Source organism: Aspergillus nidulans, chromosome VIII, assembly GCF_000011425.1.
Source record: "Aspergillus nidulans FGSC A4 chromosome VIII".
NCBI lineage: Eukaryota > Fungi > Ascomycota > Eurotiomycetes > Eurotiales > Aspergillaceae > Aspergillus > Aspergillus nidulans.
In genome coordinates, this window is record NC_066264.1 from 3,237,090 (window position 1) to 3,255,031 (window position 17,942).

General features: G+C 54.5%; 4 protein-coding genes across 4 annotated transcripts, besides 1 other annotated feature; all 4 read right to left on the reverse strand.

Moving 5' to 3' along the window:
• Window positions 1-17,942: part of a sequence feature (contig 1.7 1..773302(-1)) that runs on past both edges of the window.
• ANIA_00519 (DUF3716 domain-containing protein) lies at window positions 2,864-3,951 on the reverse strand (the record flags this gene model as incomplete). The annotated part of the gene is made up of 4 exons (XM_653031.1): window positions 2,864-3,127; window positions 3,193-3,387; window positions 3,771-3,847; window positions 3,891-3,951. The coding sequence occupies 4 exons, from the start codon at window positions 3,949-3,951 to the stop codon at window positions 2,864-2,866; spliced, it is 597 nt and encodes a 198-aa protein (XP_658123.1).
• Window positions 5,843-6,811, reverse strand: ANIA_00518 (uncharacterized protein; the record flags this gene model as incomplete). Its single annotated transcript, XM_653030.1, has 1 exon — window positions 5,843-6,811. One exon carries the CDS (start codon window positions 6,809-6,811, stop codon window positions 5,843-5,845), a length of 969 nt encoding a protein of 322 aa, XP_658122.1.
• Window positions 7,205-13,275, reverse strand: ANIA_00517 (uncharacterized protein; the record flags this gene model as incomplete). Its single annotated transcript, XM_653029.1, has 13 exons — window positions 7,205-7,293; window positions 7,347-7,710; window positions 7,762-7,865; window positions 7,934-8,032; window positions 8,093-8,470; window positions 8,536-8,619; window positions 8,701-9,339; window positions 9,425-9,800; window positions 9,860-12,226; window positions 12,271-12,416; window positions 12,479-12,783; window positions 12,834-12,920; window positions 12,983-13,275. 13 exons carry the CDS (start codon window positions 13,273-13,275, stop codon window positions 7,205-7,207), a joined length of 5,331 nt encoding a protein of 1,776 aa, XP_658121.1.
• On the reverse strand, window positions 14,272-15,990 carry ANIA_10104 (uncharacterized protein; the record flags this gene model as incomplete). The annotated part of the gene is made up of 2 exons (XM_050613378.1): window positions 14,272-15,496; window positions 15,581-15,990. 2 exons carry the CDS (start codon window positions 15,988-15,990, stop codon window positions 14,272-14,274), a joined length of 1,635 nt encoding a protein of 544 aa, XP_050469200.1.

Genomic DNA, 17,942 nt, shown 5'->3' on the forward strand with positions numbered 1-17,942 from the left:
TCTACAAAGCTCTCCCGGGCATCATGACAACAACTCCGGAGTTCAAAACAAATAAATCATCCAATCTATACCCAAAGAAGTTCTAGCGCTAGGCCTACAGCCTATCTCTGCCCGCGCCTTCGCAGCGGTCACAGCCGCGGGGGAAACGCGCTGGGCCTACAGAGCCAGCCAGACTTGGCTGGTCATCGACGCCGGCTGGGATGATCCCGAGGACGACGAAATAGTGCACAGCGCTGTGCGAGTCCTTTCCAGTACTATTGAGGACCTTGCTGGCTAGGGCGACGGTACGTATGTGCCCTATATCTTCATGAGTGACGCAAAGCTGGGACCAGGACTTTATTGCGCATTATGGGCACGATTCTGTAGCACGACTAAGGCGTCTAAGGGCGGAGTATGATGCTGAGCTCGTGTTTCAGACATTTGTACTCGGGGGCTTCAAGCTGGGCTAATTAGGAGCCCTGACGTATAGTGCAGGGCAGGTTGGGTCACTTAGACCTACCCTAAATATGGTTATTAAAGCACTATGGCGAAATGTGATGGGAGGATGAGGTGATGTTCTCATTGATGTCGTTGGCGAGCTCAGGTTTTGACCCCGCTAGCTGTTGACTAGGATATTACATATCCATACTGAGCCTCCCACAATCGTACGACAGACAATAAGATACGTACATATATTCGATGTAGCTCATCATCCTAAGCACCATCCTTAGTATAAGGTGATCGTGACAACTTTATAAGGAAGGATCTGCATATTTGGGATATTTGGGATACTTGAGTTGAGTTGAAACCCAAAACCCGCCCCGACCCGTGGTTTATCAAGTCTAGATTTAACAAGTCTACTCTGTGGATCTGGGAAGTTAGAAAGCTGGGAGATTGCGCCTTAGTATAGGGCTAAATAGAGGTTGCTGCTTTCTGGGGAAGGAGGGGATCTATGTGGTGCTCTGACTCCATAATATCTCTCTGGCAGAAACTACGGTTGTATAGCCATTCCATTTGACTTCATAATCTATACAAGTCATTCACATACGGGTGGTTGTAACCTCTTTACCTCGCAAAACTTACTTCTTCCTCTTTTCACAATCTCCCCTTACCTATTCCTCCTGGCAATGCCTCCACCATCCTGATCTCAAAAATCTCCGCCCTCAGCAGCGTATATCTCGGCCACCGCTTAAGCATCCTCCCAGCAAGAATCACGTCTCCAACCAGTTCATCTTGTCTATAGTAGCCTCCTTTCCTATCTCAGCGCTATTATACTCAACCGGTAAAGACTCGAGCTGAGGATTGTGGACGTCCCATTCTCCAGCCGGCGCCAGACTGACTCGAGATGCTGTACCCGTCTTGAGGTGACAGGGAGCAGACGCATTTTGCACCTTCGTAGCCCCGTTATCTAGACCCTCTCTGGTAAGGAAGAGGTGCTGTAGACAGGTCTCGGCGTGGTATTTTGTCCTACCAGCCCACGACTTGACTTGTGACGTCGTCCATGTTCCGCTCTCGGCGAATATTGAGAAAATATGCCGCTAAGCTAAAAAGGCGTCATGGGCCTCATGGCTACCTAAATAGTCTTAAACAGTCATATTTTCAGGTCGACATATAACTTCGCCATACCGTCCGGCAGATTCTCACTGCTGGTTGACTGGCGGACTGGCGCCGGTTCGATTTCTCCAAGGCTCTGGCTCGTATAGGCGCCCAGAACGCCATCTCCATGGACTGACCCTGATTGACGCGGCATTGCAATCACGACGCCGGGCTAGAGGCACATGGCGTGGTGAGATTCGTTAAGTTTAAGACGTCGAAGCGCATAGTCAAGGATTAATCAGTCAACGGCGCGGCGACGGCTCGTGACATATGTCCATGTCCAGTCCGCGCACTCGTCCGCGTTGATAATGATGGCAGTCAGGTACAAGAAAAAGAAAAACATACAACAGCTGGGATTCGCATGTGGTCACCCACCATACTACTAACCAGCCGGCGTGTGGCTTAAGTACGGCTGAGCGGACGGGAAGCCCTGTTCTCCACACCCTGTGGTCGTATGTGTCTGTTAACGAGGAAATACAGTTGATGGAGAGCTACCTTGAAGTGAATGAGTTTAGTAAGGTGAGCTTTGAGGGTGATCTCCTTATTTGCTTTCCGGCCTGCTTTTGTCATGTCTGTCACAGCCCTACGAGCTGTGATTATGAGCCAACATAGATTACGGAGCTTCATCGTGTGCATCGGTGCCCAGGGTGAGTGTCATGTGATTGGCCATTCATCGTGTACACCGGGTACGCGATGAATCGACTTCTGCCATTTCTGACTGCTTACTGTATCAGATTAGGCTTTGTTTTGCAAAGATGTCCCACACTCAAGGTCTTCGTATACATAATTCTCTTCTTCATGCTTGAGATTCTGAATATGAGCGCCAGATGGCTGTTTAAATGTTCTGATTGGCTTGCCGTCTTAATGTCCAACTCTAAACCCTAATTCCCATGCTCTACCATATAGTGTATTAGACATCTGATCTGTGCACTCCCTAGCATGATTAAAACAGACTCTATAATTTATCGTATTATATAGTGTTGTAGATACGCTGAAAGGGGAAAAGGCAGGAGGAAACTGCATCAACTACACGAACATAGCCTACTTGTTACGGGTTCCTCGTGCGAGGTACCCTCTTCTCGAAACTCGGCCAACCAGAAGCCTCGTGCAAGCGGATACCCGCTTAGCATGGTCCCTAAGCATATCGTCCCCTAACAGGTAAAGATAACTCTAGAAGTTCTGTATAAAGAGTGAAAACTCTGGGCTGTTAAGAAGACCAGCCCCACCCAGAGCCCACAAGAATAAAGAGAAGAATAAACCCTTGCTGAACCAGATCGTACGCACAATATCAGTCCTCTAGCTCCTCAATTGGAGCGCGCGGAAGCTCTGCAACACTAAGCGGCCCATACTTGGGCTCACGATCAGCATAAAAGTCACAGCGGGCCCCGCCATCCATCCATTTGCAACCAGCACAGGCACCATTCCAGTAACCAGGAATCCGTACATGCTCCCCAAAGACAGAGCGGGTGCTCATAGAACATGGCTCACGAGTCTTGACACCACGCGAAGCAATCAAAATGGCATTAACGTACGATGGCCGAGCGGTGCGGACCTAATCATAGGTCAGTCTGAACTGATGATAGGTAAACATTTCGGACGAGCTAGGGGTAGGCCTACCTGTTTCACCGTGAGAGCGCCAACACGAACAACAAACTCGTATGAGGGAAATCGCCACACCTCTCTCTGCACATTGTTATGGCAGAGGTCGAACAGAGCCCGGTCACCCTTGGCAGTGAGACGGACTACAGCGTACGAATAACCAGTCTGCTCATCCTGGAACCCGGACACAGGGGTGGTGAACTTGTTGAGAAACTGACCAGCAGTTCCCTGTGTTGTTGGGTCAATAGGCGGCGCAGGAGGGCATTGTCTGCATTAGGATCTGGATTATTGGCAGCTTCAGATGGCATGATGACCTGATCAGAGACAGTGAAGATCAGGAGGTAGAGATGGAGAATGGTAAGCTTGGAGGAGGATGCTAGAGAAGAACTTGGAAGAGCTGGCAGAAGCCAGGATAGGAAGAAGGAATTTTCAGATTGGAAGTGTATATATCTTGGCATTGGCTGCTGGCCCTACAGATGCCTCCCGTACTATACATGAAGATCAACAACTCGACAACCACAACCATTAAACCCTTTTGCCTCGGACGACACAACATATCAAGAGGACGCCTGCCTTTTCCAGGGGGGAGGACCTACACTTATGGGTTCCTTGTACGCGGTAGCCTTTTTCTCGAGACTCGGCCAATCAGATGCCTCGTACAAGTGGATACTCGCTTAGCACGGTCCTTATTTCTACCCATACACTCTGGATATTACCTTTCTCTTCCTTAGCAAACCCTTCTTGTATATATGGCAGGATATAGCTTAGAACAAGCATATCGTCCCCTAACAATTATCTATATAGATATTAATCGCCTTGTTCTTGACCTGTCTCTTTAGCCAGGCAATATCCTTATTTATGTGGTTTTACTAATTATCCAGTTCCTGCCCCTCTACTGCACTTCCATAGTATTTAGTTATCTGTCCATAAAAGCTGTTAACATCTAAATCATCCCCTAAATGTTGTTTTAAACCACCAGGGCTAGTACAGATAAATATCTAAGGCCTGTGCTAGGTACTGGGCATTTCAAGCCTGATTAATTATCCAGTATTTATTGGCAATGTCGCAGTATTAAGCAAGCAGCCTATGCTGTACTTCTTCCATGTTCAGGTACTAATACACAGATATGACGCTGCGAAGACGCCACAAAGCCTGGTCTGGGTCAGCTATCTTATTAATATACTGTTGCATTGAGCTGTCAGCTAGTGGGCCGCGGTTCCAGCGCCACCACATCCAGCAGCGGGTTTTGAGGAAGTTAAGGTACGCATTAAGGACGAAAAAGTTGTCTATGTTGCGCCGGCTCCCGTAAGCCTCGTATATTTGCACGGATGGTATTCTTAATTCCTCGTTATCACGGTCCGACGCATGTCCATATTGAGTAGAAAGAGTGAGAGAACCTATTCACAGTCACCCTGCCACTGATTTGACTTAATGTTTATAACTATCCTCCCCCCACCTTCCCTGTCTATTGATTCATCTTTTCTCGGACTGGCCAATGTGCACTAGACGCATTCCTTGACTACACGGGGACCTTGAGAAACTGAATTTTCAGTGAGGGTTATTGAGACGATCCTTTTGGTTTGATACTTGAATACTTACAGCGGCGAGATGATTGGCATGTAGTCGGGCCGCGCGTGGTTCAACTAGACCAGGTTATAGATGAATACCTAGGCTGCTTGTTAGAGAGCTGGTCGAGCTCTGAGTCGTCCGTTGGTGAAGCCAATTACATCGAAATACGCAAAGCCACCATGGGAGGCCACAGCCTCGTTACCTTTCTCCATACTATATAATGCACGGAACGCAGCAAGTAAACATTCATTTGGATGACTTCACTTTCTGCGGAGTTCTCTCCACGAAATGTAGTGGCATTGGTCGTCTCCCGATTTAAGAGGCTCAAAGCCCAGCTCACATCTCTTGTTTATCCTTCAGTGCCACACCTCAGTCAGTTAGGTTATCGCTTCACCTTTTTCGGCTACACCCACAACTATCTGCTTGATTCCGCGATAAAAATAGTCCAGCAGCTACCTTTGACGCATCTCACTATTGCTGGTTCCATGCCTTGATTCCTTTCTCGGCTTCCGCTTCGGACACTTGATTCAATCTTACAGTATGAATAATCTGCTCTTCCTGCATCTCCCTGTTCGTTACTGTCAGTTTGGGAGAGTAGGCGTAGATCCTTGAATCGACATCTTGTCCAGCAACTCTCTACACCACTTCAGTGCCTCTTATCACTGCCGCTTAAAGTCAGGATCCGTGTGATTGAACATGATGTTACCGGGGATAAAGAACTCTGGGCGACGCTAGGTAAAGGTATTAGGCAATCGTCCCATTGATCGGCAGTACAAGCAGCCAAGATGATGATCAGGACAGGGCTGCTCCAGCAGTTTCGAGCAGTCCCATCTACCGTACTCATATACACATAACGTAGACGAGTGATGATTAGTATACAGAAGTGAAGGAGTGTCAAGAAACTCCCGAAAACCTAGTTTGGACCGTAACTCCTTGGCTCGAGCCAGTACCGGACGCAGGAATCAAATCGGATGCAATAAAAGCTCTCTTCCTCGTTCTCTGATGCTGTCTTGGCCTGCTGCTTGCGTAACTGGGGATCCATGCTGCGGAACGGGCACTGGCCTGATGAATACAGCCCCTGAGTAGGATCAGACGCGGATCAGGGATCCGCCATATCAGCCTCGCTCAATTGATACAGCTCCCTCCCCAAATCCCCGGTAACGCGGTACCTATCGCCGATGGTCCCCTCCTCCCACAGGTCCGGCGGCAGATTCAACTGATCCCAGTCCATGATGACGTCTGTGATCGTCTGCGCATCGGCCTCGACGCGGGTCTCCCGGATGACGTTCCGCTTCCCGTCGAGATAGAGCAGACGCAATTGGCCACCGGTCTCAAAGGTCTCCTGATCCGCAACAAGAATGTACGCTGCTGCCACTGTGCGGAGGAGGTCGGCTGCCTCGAGTTCGACGAACCGATGCCGATCCTCTCGCCACCGATCAGGCTCATTCTCTTTAGCCTTGCCGAACGAGGTCTTGAACTGCGTTCGGGACATTTCGACGATTTCCGATGCCGGGTACCGCCGGTACCCGGCACCGCCCACCGGGCCTGCGACCTCGGGCACGATGTCGTAGACGCGCTGCCAGTCGGAGCCAAAGTCGAAGAGAGCTGGATCGTTCAGACACGCCCACCAGGCTTGGTTCTCGAATTCCTCCGACGCGCCGATCCACTCCTCCATCTTCTCGTCGCCCTCTGGGTCGTAGTGCGTCCGGAGGAGGATCGGGGCGGCGTTGCCGGATTCCAGGATTTGCCATGCCTGCTGGCGCAGTTCGTCCGACCGCCAGGGACGCAGGACCGTGTCGATCTCCTCCGCCGTGGGCATGCGTGGCGGCGGTGCGCCGTAGTTGACGGGATCCCATTCGCGGGGTATCTCATCCAGATCGATGAATTGCCGGATGAGCCGGAGGCGCTGTTCGTCGGCGGACTCTGTCGCTGCAGAGTCCCAGTGTCTCTGCGGGACGTTAGTGGTCGTGCTTGGGCAGGAGAGCTTGAAAGGGAAACGTGCAATCAGGTACTGCTCGACGGGCAGCTCGCCCCATTTCGGGATGTATCCTCGGTCCTCGTTCGACATGGCGAGAGAAGGTGGTGGTGTTTGGAAGTGGGGGTGGGGACGTTGGGACGGGAAGGCGTGAAGATATGAATCAGCCAGCGGCAGCTAAAAAGGAGACGAAGCTGAAATTCATTGGCTGGGATAGACGTAAATGTGGAACATGGCACTGCCGATTCGCTGATGCTAAGGATCAAGAAGTGAATTAGGGCATCCACAGTGGCAGCCGCGCCAAACATCCACTGGACAGGATACTGCTCTACAGAGTCTAGCCAGCGTCATTATTTTTATGCATCAGCCGTTGGATACACAGTCTCCGCTTTGGCAGGGTCCTAAAACAATCTATGTCTACAGAAACAGAACGAACTGTTGCCAACTACAACAAACGGTCAGAATTAGAGCAGCCATAGACCGTACTCAAGGCCGGCGGTCCCTCCTTGCCATCTCTTGTGCTCGCCTCAAGTCCTCCTCCAGATCGCCGGCAACGTTGTCCACCATTTCTACGCCTGCCAACTCGATCAGTCGCTGAGTCCCCGCCTGGGGCGCGGAATGAACTTACTCTTGACCTCCCATCCAGCCCAGCTGCCGCTGTCCCTTTTGGTGTTGCTGGTCCCGTCGGCGAACGTGACCAGGCAGGTACCCATACTGTAGTCCACAGACCAGTATTTGATCTCGTTCGATTCCTTGCGGCAGTAGGCGTTATACGGTCCGTTTTGGCCCTGCGGAAGCTTGTACGTGTCCTCCTGGCCAAAGATGTTGACTGCGCAGAGGATCGCGTCCATGCCCGCGGGGCCGTGGCCACCTCCCTTGAGCGTCTTGCCCGTGGCATCCCACCAGGTGCTGCTGGTGATGGTGGTCGGGTCCTGGTGGATCCACGAGACGCGGTAGTCGCGCTTGAAAGCCCAAGAGAGCTTGTCGTCGTTCTGTGGCACGTTAGATAAACGACCCTATCTATAAACCCGTCAGATACGTACCCGGGTTCTAACCCCATCGGGAGGCGGCTGTGCGGTGGGGTACTCTATGAGCTTCTGCGAGTATTTGGAGCCTTCTGGCCCATACTCGCCTATTGATGTCCAGCCTGGTATCGCGAGGAGAGCCGCGGTCAGCAAGAGGCCAGTAGAGTACGCGAGCGGGGGACGGTCTTACGCGGTGACGACCATGGGACCCAATAGTCCTCTCGTTCATCGTCGGCGGGTGCATCAGGATCCAGCTTTTTCCAGTTCGACTGGAACTGACCCATCAGTTCTGTCTCGTGTCAGCAAAAAGCCGTACAGGCCGCGAGCCCCGGGTCGATTCAATACGTACTGAGGCACTGTCCGTGCCAGTTGTTCTGGAACGAAGGCACGCAGGTTGCGCTGCGGGAGTCGCTGGGCAGATAGTGGCCCCCCTGCTCGGACGACTTCCAGGGGAACTCGTCGCACTGGAGCTGCAGGTTTCTGCGATTCAGGGCCTTGTTCAGATCCGCAGAGGGTTGCTTGCACGTCCCCGAGGGGCATTGCGCCTTGTACCGCGCGGCCGTGCGATCTTTGTCGTTGGAGAATGTGAAGGCCTCGGTTCGTTTGTTGCTGGGAATGTCGAGGATTGGCTCACACAGGCCCGTCACCTTGCCTGCGTCGTGGTCGGTCTCGTCCGACGTCTTCCCACTGGCGGGCTCGACGAAGCCCCAGAGGAGGTCGCAGTTGACTGCAAGAGATCAGCATACGCGCCGCACCAAGAGCCACAAGGTACCGGTCCAAGTGAGAGCCTACATCGGAGTTCTGGAAGCTTGACGTCTCCGCTGCTGCCGGGAGGGCACTGGAGGTTCTGAGTGAATTCCGGGTCGTTGGGATCATCTGGCCGGAGCGATTGGGTGGTTAGCAAGACTGGAAGTACAGGAATGACTGCAAATCAGGGGCCCAACGTCTGCTACGCACCCAGGTCCATAGGATCGCTGCGCCGGAAGAGGCCCGTGGCCGGGTCCAAGTACGCAGACATGTTCGCGTCTGCCGGCAGTTCCGCGGCGATATGGCGCCGTTCAACAGGGCCGTAGACTGTCAGATCTCGTGCCTGCTGGTCGGACGACGATCCCATGGGGATGGAGCCCTGCTTCTCGTACAGTTTCACCGTCTTGTTCGGGGTGTATGCCTGGCGCGGACCCAAGGCCCAGTCAATAAAATTGAGGATCTGGGCCGTCGCCTTGTATCCTAGATTGTAGAAGAGATACGCGCCGAAGCGGTATTGGAAAGAGTTACTCGCCGTGTCGTAGTCGCCGTGTGCCTGGAAGGACAGGTCTCCCATCACGTACCCGGTCAACTGGGCATCCATGAGGGTAGCGCCGCCGACCAGTTTGCCGCCGCCAATCTTGATACCAATATTGGCTTCCGGAGTGACGAGGATATCCAGCTGTGCGTCAACCGCGACTCCGGCCTCGAACCTGGGCTCGATACTGCCGGGCGCAGGAGCCGCCGTGTCGCTCTCGAGCCCGAGCAGTGTCTCATACTGGTCCTTTGCGTCGTCGTTCTGCGGCCAGTAGACTTCGGCCTTGCCGAAGGTGAGGGTCGCCCCGGCATCGACTTGGCCATGCAATGTAATCTTACCTCGAATCTAAGTTGGAGGTCAGTAAAGGGGGCGGTTACCAATGGGTAGGATGGGGGAAACCCGCCTCTCCGTAGATGTCCAGCGTCGGCCCAACGGCTGCGATCCCCTTCACGGCCAATCCGGGATAGGACAGCGTGTCGATAATCTTCTTCCTGCCCGTGGTGGTCTGCATTTGGGCGTTGCCTTCAATGTGAAGCCCGAGATAGGCAGTGGGCTCCATGCCAAAGTAAGCAAAGGTTTCCGGCTTGCCAGGCGGGATAAAGGTCGCAGAGAGGTAATAGGCATACGTCGCGTCCATCGCGAGGTCTGCCTCCAGATCCATCCGCAGGTTGGCCGAGTAGGTCTGTCCGGGGCATCCCCACTGGGCCCGGAAGAGGTTGATTGTGTGGCTGAAGCCTAAGGGGATGACGCCAATACTGGACTTGGTCACGGTAGTCTATAGGTGGTCAGGAAACCGATCAGAAGGGGCCCTGGGGGAAGGGTAGAGACACATACGAGCTTCCTCAGCCAGTCCTTGAATGCTCCCCACCACCGCTTGTCGATATGAGAGCCGGAGAACGCCATCGGAGTCCTGACCTGGATGGTCTTCTCGTCACGCTTGCGGACGGTCTTGTCGCGGACAACAGCCCGCTGCACACGAGCGCGCCATTCCTCCTTAGTTAGACCTCGTTCACCGAGGCTGCGCCTCATCCGACTGGCGGGGGAATCAGTCATCTCGTCCCAGTAGCCCAGAAGGTTGGTGTAGTCCACTCGCATCTGCACGGGTTCGCTGTCTCGCTTGGGCTTGATCAGATGGAAGTTATAGTCAATCTTCACCTCGTAGACCGGGTTCTCGATGCGCTCGACAGACCGGTGCTCCAGGTGATGATCAGGCAGCTGGAAGTCTTCGTCTGCCGGTTTCATGTATACAATGCGGGCAAACGGGCCTTCTCCGATATGGTCAGGGAGCGAAATGATCGTGTCTTCGGCGCCGTCAATAAAGATACGCCCACACTCCCGCGACCGGGCAGGGTAGTTGCAGTAGACATGGAAGGTTTCCTCCGAGTGGTCAAAGACCGTGTCGAGCGCGGTCTGGTTCGTGGTCAGGACGGAGCGCTTCACTCTGGGAACATCCCGGGACCGCCGAACTACCGTCTGCGTCGTTGCAAAGTCGTTGTCAATGGACCCCTCGGGCCCGTCGAGCATGACGAAGCCGTATGCGTCGCTGCCGTCTTCTTCGCTGGAGTGGTCAGCGTCGGCGTCGTTGTTTTGATACTCATCGCTGTATTTCCAGACCACGTCCGATTTCTTGGGGTCGTTGTAGTACTTTTCCCACAGATACTTGGGATGCACGGGCCAGTTCTTGTTGTATCTGGTCGGCGGATCACAGCAATACGACCATTCTGGATCTGTACCCGGAGGGACCGTGACCCCGTCACAGTTGATCTCGCTCTTGGACCCGGCCCCGGGGGCCGGTGGTGGATCGAGGGCGCCGGCAACCTTGACCTTTCCAGCAGAACAAGGCCTCGGCTTGCAGACGAGATCCTGGATGTGGTCTGCCCAGTCGCCTCCTGTCATGTCACTCTGTTGCAGGCTGTTTGTCCACGCGCAGTTGCTAAAGCTCTGGTCCGTCGGACAGCAGAGGCCGCTCTTGAACCGGTCGTGGAGGGGGCTGCCCACCGCGCCGTCCACGGGCGAGACGTATGTATCTGAACACCACGGCGTGCCGTCGGGCTTGTCCCAGCGGAACGTTTGGTAGTAATAGTCCGCTGGGCATTCGGCGGGAGTGTATGGCATGAGCGGGCCCTGGCATCCGGTCCACATGCAGTCGGAGAACATGGCGGCAGAATCACAGCAGATGTAGCGCGCTCCGGTAAAGCATTGCCCTTCGCCCATGGCGTCGAGCGCCGTATCCTGATTCAGCTTGAACTGGTTACTGCCGCATTTTCCGTCGCACCCAAATTCGCTGCGCTCTGGAGCCCCGTTCCACCTGCAGTTCTTGGGCATGGCGTCCTTTGGACAGCAGATATGGCGGTACCACCCCTCCGCGCAATCTCCATTCAACTCTCTGTTTCCTGCCTGGAGCGGATTGTGCGCTGTGTCAACAGAGAGGTAGCCCGAAGGGCACACCTGGTCAGCATTCTTTTCCTTGCTCGAGCCGTCCGTGCAGCGAGGTGTCACGAAACAGTTCTGACCAGTGTACGCGGCAAAGGTGTCGGCCAGGACGTTTGCCGCATCGCCAGTGAGACCACCCTCCATTTGCAGCGAGGAGAGATCTTCGCCAATCAGACCGGCGAGAGCATCAAACTCGCCTGTATCTTGGTCTATGGCCCAGACCATCCAGCCGCTCAAGCAGCGCTCCGAGACGTACTTCTTCTTATCGAAGAAGGACTGCTCGTCATCATACGATATCCACTGGGTCCCTTCGTAGACGTTGTACTTGACCGTGGTTTCCGGGTCATAGAATGTATGCACGTCCAACGAGTTGTTCCTCGAGCTGATCTCTGCATATGTCAGGATACCGGTCGTATCAGAGCAGGAACCCGGTTTGCCGCCGTCACTGAATTCGCACTCGCCGTTTGGCTGGTAGCAGTTGGAATCAGTCAAGGTGAACGAGCGGCCGTAAAAGGCAATCCCGAAGACGACGTTCGCTGGGTCGATGTTGTTGCGCCACAGGAGATCCAGCCCGAGCTCAATCTGCGTGATGTCGGTATGACCCTGCAGGTAGGGACCGGTCCACTTGCTATCCTGATCCCACATCCCGTGCAGGTCATAGCTCATCAGGTTGAAGTAGTCGACGTACTTTTGCATGCGGTCGACGTCGAAGCCACGCAGATACCAGTAGCTGGTCGGTAGGGTGGCAGAGATTTCCCAACCTGGATTCTGACTGTCAAAAGCCTCACGCATCTCGGCTTTAGCAGTGTCACAAAGTTGGCGGCGTCTTGCGGTGCTCCGCCGCGGTCTGATGCAGATGGATACTCCCAGTCGATATCGATACCATCGAGGTGGTAGTCCTGGAGGTACTTTACAACAGAGTTGATGAATGTCTGTCGGTTCTCGTGCGAGCGAGCCACTATACGGCGAAATCAATATATCTTCAAAAGATGCACCAATGGCAGGCGGATGGCCACTTACTTTGCGTCCACAGGTGCTGCGTCGGGGCGTCACTAAATGCCCATCCTCCAACAGCGATATTCACGCGCAGACCAGGGTTGGAGAACTTGAGGAACGAGACGCGGTCGACGATATCGCCATATTCGTCAATCAACGTGTAGTCGTCGCCAAAGTTGACAAACGCCAGATTGATGTGTGTGAAAGGCTCGATGATGAGACTCTCGGGCTCGATCACGTTGCAACCCTTGTAGTAGTTGAACAGCTCATAATACCCAATGCGCCGCTTGAAGGACATGGCGTCTGTATTTGCGGAGCATGACGGACGGCTACATCTTCGTCAGCATTCAACTCCCAGGAGGAGATGAGGTCAACCTACTCTGGCTGGCCACATCCAACGCCGTTGGAGTTCTTTTGACAGCCATCGCCGCAAAAGTCCGAGGTGACACCGCAGTATCCAAACTCGCTGTCTGGCCGTTAGCATAGCTTCTGGGTCTGCGTATGTTTCACTGGGGGCACAGAGCCTACCTGCAACAGACATTGACCGGGCAGTCAGATTGCCCCGGAAGTGCGTACTGCCCGCACTCTGCCGTTGCGTTGCAGTTGCTTATGCAGCCAGTACCACAGTGTTCAGGCGTAAAGCCGCACGAGTAGTCCTTACTGCAGCAGCCCTGGTAACATGGGACGGAGTCCGAGCACGTTCCGCCGGGCTCTCCAACTCCCTGGCCCACGGCCCATGGGGATATGAATGCGAGGAGGGAGATGAGTGCTAGAATCCTGGCACCCAGGCCCGCGGCTCTGAGCAAATGCACAGGTTTCATCGCTGCACTCGACAAAGGTCAAACATGCATTCACGTCCTCTCAGCGTACCCTAACCATGGCAGTTTCCTACTTCCCCGTGCGCCGTTATTTGAGTAAATAAAGATGGAGTGAAGCAACAAGATTCTCTGGTTGTCGAAGAACAGACGAGATTGAGGAACGTCAGACAACAGCGAACGGGACAGAAAGCTTTCATCAAGCCGACGCAAAGCCCTGGTCGACAGAAACAAGGACTTATTATTTGAAGTCTCCACGGCACACGATGGCGCAGGGCAGCCCTTCTTCGGAGAAAAACTCCCCTGTTGGACAATGCCGATGTGGATAAAGCGCTGTTCCTGTCGCCTAGTGCCGCAATGCGTTCAAGCGGCTAATCTACATTTTGGACCGGGCTTCTCCGGCTTCCCTGATGCTGAAGGCCTACCGAGTGGATCGATCTATATGGATTCGCCGCGGATGTTGCGGGAGGGCTAGTTCTAACCAACAGGTGGAGACCATGTTGGGGGCCGTCCGAAGCCCCCCTCATGATGGTGTCCTACGCTGTATATGCCCGAGGACGATGATGACTTGGTCTAGTGCTTACAAGGTATGCTGAGAAGGCCTGGCCACAAGCCTTGACTAGCTAAAGCTTAGCCGGCTGCGCTGTGCCGGCGTTGCAGTCGGCGCTCGATGTGAAAAACACGCGAGCAAGGTGAGAACTTCGGGGTTCTAACCTTGTGGCGTTAGTACCGTTTAGTATCCAAGGGGCCAAAACTGAAAATCCTACTGAACTAGCGATGTTTCAGCTCAGCCAGGTCCCACCGTTCATCAGAGTGGATAGCCTCATTTCGCGCTGGGTGCAACCTCAGGACGGCTGAGCGGCTCTTTGTGCCTGTTCCTGGCCTTGGGTATGCACGGAGCAAGTAATTGGAATGCGGTACGCAATTTATCTCATACTGTACTATTTTCGACTGTCCATCGGCTGAGTTTACTTGGCTTCTTCTGCGTAGGCAACCCCCTTATCAAGACGTACCCATACACACATAGTAGCCGTACTGGAGACCCTCACAGTTGCTGCCGACAGCCGGATTCCAGGCCTCGAAATCTGCAAGGGCGATGCCATAACTATTTGCCAGCTCGTAGCAGTACTCGCCCTCTTCCACCATATGGAACTTGGTACAGCCGCTCGTCATGCCGCTCTGGACCGGGGTCGGAGTGGCTCCATTCGGAGTCGTAGTCGTGGAACGCTCATCTGAGGCCGTAGACGTTGGAGCGGTGGCGGACGTGCCCACACATACGTAGTAGTCGTACTGGAGGCCCATGCAGTCGTCCCCAACGGCAGGGTTCCAGGCGTAAAAGTTGGAGAGAGCGATGCCGTAATCATCCGCAATCTGCTGGCAGCCCTTGTCCTTTTCAACCTTGTGGAACTCGGTGCAGCCGTCTGTCATTCCGCTCTGCGTTGGGGTTGGAGTAGCACTGGTCGAGACCGTCGGACTCGACGTAGTAGTCGCTGGTGCTGAAGTTGTGGCTGCCTTGCCCACACATACATAGTAGTCGTACTGGAGGCCCATGCAGTCGTCCCCAACGGCAGGGTTCCAGGCGTAAAAGTTGGAGAGAGCGATGCCGTAATCATCCGCAATCTGCTGGCAGCCCTCGTCCTTTTCTACCTTGTGGAACTTGGTGCAGCCGTCTGCCATTCCGCTCTGCGTTGGGGTTGGTGTGGGAACGCCACTGCTCGTCGCAGAGGGACGCTGCGGCGTCGACGAAGGCACGGCGGTCGAGTAAACGGGTGTGCAACTGCCGGGAACAGCGGGCGACGAGCCGGGAACGGGGGCCGTAGGTGCCGGGTCGCAGTAGGCTGAGTAGAGCGACTGGCAGTTTTGGGCAAGGTCGTCTGGGTTGAAGAGATTGTCCCAGTCGTCGTCGGTGACCCAGCAGTACTGAGTTCGCTCCGCGAGCAGGCTGGACAGCGTGGAGTTGGCCGTATAGGTGATGATAGACTGGTTGTAGCTGGGATCGATCGTGGGCGAGTACCACAAGGTCGTAAGGTTTGTCAATGTCGTTGTCTCTCCAGGGGTCCAGGCCGTGACGATGGAGGACGCGAGACCGGTCGAGGTCGAGTTGCTACTGTCGGGCATACTGAAGGAGCCTCCCCTGGGGGGTCTGTTCGCTTGAAGGTCAGACAGGACGCCAGAATGGCTGATGAATAGACCTACGAGATGCAGATGCTCCTTCCCACCATCGAATCTAGGTTGTCGCAGTTTTGGTGGATCGTCCTGCAGCATGTCAGAAAACAGACGCCTCGATGGGAGCCAGAGAGGCAAAGCTCACGGATTCCAGCCGATCAGCTGCACGAGCCCGAACGACTGCCCGCGGACAATGTCCTGGCAGGTCTGATTTGCTTTGACAGTGTACACCGTGCAGGTGTCCTCGATACACAGCGGCGTTCCCGGCGTGAGGGATGAACAGGAGTAGTCTAGGTGGTTTGCCTCGATCAGGCGATCGGTGCTCACGGAGTTGGCCTTGGAGATCGTTTCGCAGGTATCGCTCTGCTGGGAGACGTACGTCTTTCCATTGCACGCGGGCGTGGGAGTCGCGGTTGGCGTCGTCGAGGTTGGCGTCGCGGTTGGCAAGGGAGTGTAGGTATACGGGTAACTGGAAGCAGGAACACTGCAGGACGCGAGAAGCGATGAATAGGCGGCCGGCGGGAATTTCCGGCGCCCATAGTCAGAGCTCATCATCACGGCGCCATATTTCAGGGTGCAGTCGGAGCAGGCGGCCTTGGTGTGGTTGTATAGATCCGCGAGGCAGAAGCCCGAGCTGTTTCGCGTCAGGGTGTCTGCACAGTCGCCGCTCCAGCGCTGGGTGGGATAGCGATACGTACGAGTCTTGGATGCATGACAGTTCATGAGCCCACACCAGACCGTCGGCGACCACTGCCGGCGACTGCTTCGTCGTACTGTTCACATACAGCTCGTACTCCTGCTTCCCGCAGCTTGTGCGGATATTCTCCTGGAATGTCTGCAGAGAGTCACGGCATTGCCGGGTGCAGTAGGCCTGCGCCGCCACTCCTACCAGAGCTGCTCCGTTCACAGCATCTTGCGCCGTAACGAGATCGTTGGCGCAAGTGATGTTGTAGGTCAGCGCATCCCGACAGTCGGCCGGCACTGCAGCAGATATTTCGTCCACACTCTGCCAGACCTGGACCGCGCTAGCCCGCTCTCCTCCAAAAGACACGGTGAGAAGGACAGCGCTCACGATTGCTTGCAGCATTGCTCGTCAGTGACGCCCGGGTCACGTCTTTCTCTGGTGAGTAAGTTCTTTCTTGTTCTTGGGACGGTATGACAACAAGGTCGACTTTCCCTCTTTACTAGGGATCTCAGCCAGAGCCCGCCCCCGCCCAGCCTGCCAATGGCTAGGTCGTATAAGTCCGAGGTGGACAAGGCCGGTGGGAACGAGCAGGCCGACTAGCAGGGCTAGTGCAGGGCCAAAAGGACCGGGCTAAAACGGTGTGGGGACGGGGTCTCTAAGCCTTAGTAACTTTTAGCGGTATGCGGCCAAGAGGGGAGGCTTGCTGATCCACCGCGACTAGGTCAGCGTAAAGCTAATGAGACATGAGTCGTGCGTAAATGAGATTCATTGTCGGGTGGAGGCCTCAGCTGAGGCCAGCTTAGGCAGGCTGAACAGGGCTGAACAGGGCCAGGGTTTCAGAAATCACCGAAGGATCTCGTTTATCTCCGAAACTGGCTTGATAGAGATCTCTGCTTCCAGTCCGAGGTAACTAATTTCACCGACTAAAGTAGCCCATTCCTGACCAGCAAGTCCCCCGCCTCTTGGTTCCCAAGGCCGGGGCGAATCGCTTGACGGGCTCGCTAGCACCAGCATTTACGCGCAAGGGAGTTGAACCCGTCAAGTGATACTGCCAACTCGGTGTCCCCGATGACTTTACGAAGGCTGACCGTCAGTTCCTGCTACCCCTGCGGTCTCCGGAATGGAGTATTGTCGGAGTCGGCCACCCGCTACCGATAGCGAGACAAAGCAGATGCTGAACTGGGCGTTGCAGCGAGCGTAAGCCGCATGGATCCACGGTAGACTGCTGAGAATAGTACTTCGGATTGGAAGCGTCTAAGAGAGCTAGCCGACTGTTGTCATAGTCCCTGAGAAAGGGCGCAAGGCGCATAGTCAAGCAAACTCCAGGGGTCGGTGGACGGTATCTTTGAATCGGCAAGCATTGTCCGAGCGGCAAAAAAAAAAAAACAAACAAAAAAAAAGGGCCTCCTTGGTGCCTGATTTCTCTCCCAGGGAGGAGTCAGGAGGAGTCAGGTCAGAATGTACATAGCTTGTCCAAAGGCACAAGCATCCATCGCTTCCCACACGTTTGCGGCGTCACATCCACTCATCCAAGTCTCACTCCTGCGTAAAAGCCGGTCATTCATGTAGACTCAGCCTGATCTAGGATCGGTTGACCGGCCTCTCTGCCTCACTCTGTATTGGGAGGCCTTGGCTATAGCACTAATCAAAGGCGATCTTCCCCGGGGATCCCCTCTGTCCCCAATCCTCTTCTTACTGTATGCAGCAAGGATAGCTTATTACACAGATGACCTAGGACTGCTGTTTGCTGAGCGTGCGCTTGAAGAGACCTCTCAGCAACTAGTTGGAGCCCTGTCGAGCGATCACTGCAACCTGGGGCTGC